Source organism: Lycium barbarum, chromosome 12 (assembly GCF_019175385.1).
Source record: "Lycium barbarum isolate Lr01 chromosome 12, ASM1917538v2, whole genome shotgun sequence".
Classification (NCBI taxonomy): Eukaryota; Viridiplantae; Streptophyta; class Magnoliopsida; order Solanales; family Solanaceae; genus Lycium; species Lycium barbarum.
This window is the reverse complement of record NC_083348.1, coordinates 4016135-4020041: the sequence shown is the minus strand read 5'-3', so window position 1 is coordinate 4020041 and position 3907 is coordinate 4016135. Positions and strand designations below refer to the sequence as shown.

Here is a 3907-nt window from a genome sequence, read left to right as displayed (position 1 = left end):
AATACACTTGGTAGAACGACATATAAGGTATGATAAGTAAATACAAATATAGCACCAAGATGTGAAATTTAGTGAATTGGGTTGAAATACTAAGATGTTTGAGGCAATCATGTTCTGCTTTGCTGAACTCTTGAAAGTTCGTGAGTTTTTTATGCATCTTGATCTTAATCTTAATCTTTTTTTTTCTTTGTAGGAAATTTGAAAATGGACAAAACTTGGATGCGTTGTGAAGATAGATTGAGCGATACTTATGTAAACGGAGTTGACAGATTTCTGGAATTTGCTTTTAAGCACTCGGAACTAGAAGGTGCAATTCCTTGTCCTTATAAGAAATGCAACAATGTTTTCCACTGGCCTAGAGGTGAAGTCAGGGATCATTTAATAATTAATGGGATAGTCAAGGGATACACGCGGTGGCTTTATCATGGAGAATTTGCACCTAAAGAGAAAAATACGAACAGTGAAGTAAGACCAGAAAAAGTAAGAAAAGAGCGAGGTGATGATATATTTGAAATGATTTACGATGCTGCTGGCCCTGAAATCATGGATGATTCCAGTGGGAAGTTTCAACATGGTGATGCTTCAGAGCCTACTTCAAAATTTCTCAAATTATTGGAGGATGCTGCACAACAACTTTATCCTGGTTGTGAGACATTCTCCAAGCTGTCACTGATTGTGGAACTATTCCAAATCAAGTGTCTTTTTGGGATAAGTGATAAAGCAACTGATAGCATACTGAAGTTAATTAAGCGAGCACTTCCTTCCGGTGAAACTTTACCAGAGACATTCTATGGAGCAAAGCAATTGATTAGAAATTTAGGCCTTCGTTATGAAAAAATACATGCTTGCGAGAATGACTGCATGTTATTCTGGAAATATAATGCAAAAGCTGAATCTTGCTCGGTTTGTGGTGATTCTAGGTGGAAATCAGTTGAAGGTCAAAAAACTAATGGCGGTGCTCAAGGAAATACCAAGAACAAAGTTCCTCGAAAAGTTTTACGTTACTTCCCCTTGAAACCAAGATTGCAAAGGTTGTTTCTGTCATCAGAAATTGCTTCAGACATGAGATGGCATCATGATCAGCTTTTGAAAGATGGGGTTCTTAGACATCCAGCAGACTCAGAGGCGTGGAAACATTTCGATACATCTAATCTGGGCTTTGCTAGAGATCCTCGTAATGTTAGACTTGGATTAGCATCTGACGGGATAAATCCTTTTGGTAACTTAAGTGTTTCTCATAGCACTTGGCCAGTGATTATTACTGTATATAACTTACCCCCTTGGATGTGCATGAAGCCACCATATTGCTTCTTGTCTTTGTTGATACCTGGCCCTAAAGCTCCTGGAAATGATATCGATGTGTACTTAGAACCATTGGTAGAAGAGTTGCGAGAGTTATGGTATTATGGAGTCGATACATATGATGCTTCGAGAAGAGAGAATTTTTGTATGCGGACAACACTCTTATGGACTATAAATGATTTTCCAGCTTATGCCTACTTGTCTGGATGGAGTACGAAGGGAGCTTTGGCTTGTCCTTCATGCAACAAAGAGACTCCTTCTACTCGATTAAAGTATGGTCGTAAGTTTTCTTACATGGGTGCTCGTAGGTTTCTATCATCTAATCATAAATGGCGGCGGAATAAACATGATTTTAATGGAGAAGTAGAAAAACGATCTGCTCCTAAAGCTCTCTCTGGAGATGATGTTTTAAACCAGTTGTCCAGTTAGGAAGACGTGACATTTGGTAAGACCCAAAAAAAAACAAAAATACGAAAAAAGTAAAGGGATTCATAATTGGAGGAAGAAAAGCATTTTTTTCAAACTTCCTTACTGGAAAAATAATTTAATACGCCACAATTTAGATGTGATGCATATTGAAAAAAAAATTTGTGATAATATCATTGGGACATTATTAGATATAGAAGGAAAGGCAAAAGATAATCTGAATGCTCGTCATGATTTGAAGGAAATGGGTATAAGGAAAGATTTGCACGCAACTCAAAAGGATGGAAAATGGTATTATCCAGCGGCATGCTATTCTTTATCACCAGATGAGAAGTCTAAAGTATGCAAGTTCTTGAAAATGGTTAAGGTTCCAGATGGTTATTCTTCCAATGTATCACGGTGGGTGAAGTTAAAGGATCGTAAAGTTTATGGAATGAAGAGTCACGATTCTCATATTCTGTTGGAACAGTTGTTCCTCTTGCAATTCGCGGAGTCGTGCCAAACAATGTCTATGATGCTATCACCGAGTTAAGTATTTTCTTCAGAGAGTTGTATTCAAAAACATTAAGGGTTGATGTTTTGGATCAACTTGCAGCTCAAATTCCAATAACATTATCCAAATTAGAAAAAATATTTCTACCAACATTTTTTGACGTTATGGTGCACTTGGTCATTCATCTCCCAACAGAAGCTAAGGTTGCTGGACCTGTACAAAACAGGTGGATGTACCCAATGGAGCGGTATGTTTTTAATATTATAATTTTGATTTAATTTTATGTGACTTGTTAATTTATCATGCTAAGCAATTTAACTGTGTGTTTATCATGTAGATTAATGGGCAAATGGAAATGTTACGTTCGTAATAGAAATCAGCCTGAAGGAACTATTGCAGAGGGGTATATTGTTGAAGAAAGTCTAATATTTTGTTCAAGATATTTACATTGTGGCGCGAATGGATATAATCGAATGGACAAAAATTACGAAGGTGATCATGTTGAGTCATACAGTGGATTATCAATATTTGAACAAAAGGGTTTCCGTTATTAAGAGATACATCCAAAAATCTTGAAGAGTTTGAGCGAAAACAAGCTCATCTTTATGTCTTGAGAAATTGTGAAGAAGTTCAACCATTTCTACGGTATGTTTCATTATATTATTGTGTTCACTAGTCTCCCGTCTCAAATTATTTGTTATGTTTCTTTTTCACACACCATAATATTAATTTTGGGATGTTTTGACTATTTTACCCTTATTTATGTCTTAAGAGGGATAATCTCTTTTCATTGAATATTTATTCTATTTATATGCCATCTCCCCATAACTGAGGTGTTTGTGTTTGTAATCTTAAAACACAATTACTATTAACGGTAAAATGGGAAAAAAAAAATAATTTGTGTCTTGAACTTCTAAAATGACAAATAATTTGAGACAACTATTTTTAGAAATCACGACAAATAATTTGAAACGGAGGGAGTATTTGTTAGCTTTTCTCAAGTCTTATGGTTATGTTTAAACAGAGAGTATGAGCAGAACAATCGGGACATGAACTTCGATGATTGGTTTTCCAATCGAGTAAGTTTTTATTGTTACTTTGAATTCATTTTTTTTTTTTTGGTAAATACCTTTTTGGACAAAGTCCCGAACTTAGTGCAACATATGAAATCTCAAGACCCAAGGTCTTTCTACTCTTTCAGCTAATCTACTTAGTCAACTAGGATATACATCAAAGTGCTGGACATAAACTTCTTTGGATACCCATGCCATGAATTTCTTCCAGATAGCTCCAGCTACTAAACACTCAAAGAACAGGTGCTGAATTCAATTTGTAATACTTATTTATTCATTTATTTTTTGTACAGATTGTACAAATGCGCAGAGAAGGGAATTCACTTGCAAGTTGTGAATTGTATTCTTTGGCTAGAGGCCCTTTTAATGGAGTTCAAAGATTCAAGGGTTATGAAATAAATGGTTTCAGGTTTCACACTAAACTACTTGAGGAAAATAGGGTGAAGCAAAATAGTGGGGTTTTAGTAAGAGGAGTAGTGAATGGCCAAAATATTAATTACTATGGTGTTCTAACTGAAATAGTAGAACTTTAATACTTCAAAAGTAAGCGGGTTGTTTTGTTTAAATGTGACTGGTGGGACGTTGATCACATAGGAAGAGGAGTGAAAATAGA

At 35.6% G+C, this 3907-nt stretch overlaps 1 protein-coding gene across 1 annotated transcript; it reads left to right on the top strand.

Annotated features, from left to right (window-relative positions):
* The first annotated feature begins 204 nt into the window (after nt 1–204).
* Nucleotides 205–2923, top strand: LOC132624086 (uncharacterized). The gene is made up of 2 exons (XM_060338916.1): nt 205–2468; nt 2559–2923. Exon 1 carries the CDS (start codon nt 205–207, stop codon nt 1729–1731), a length of 1527 nt encoding a protein of 508 aa, XP_060194899.1. The 3' UTR covers nt 1732–2468; nt 2559–2923.
* The last annotated feature ends 984 nt before the right edge of the window (nt 2924–3907 follow it).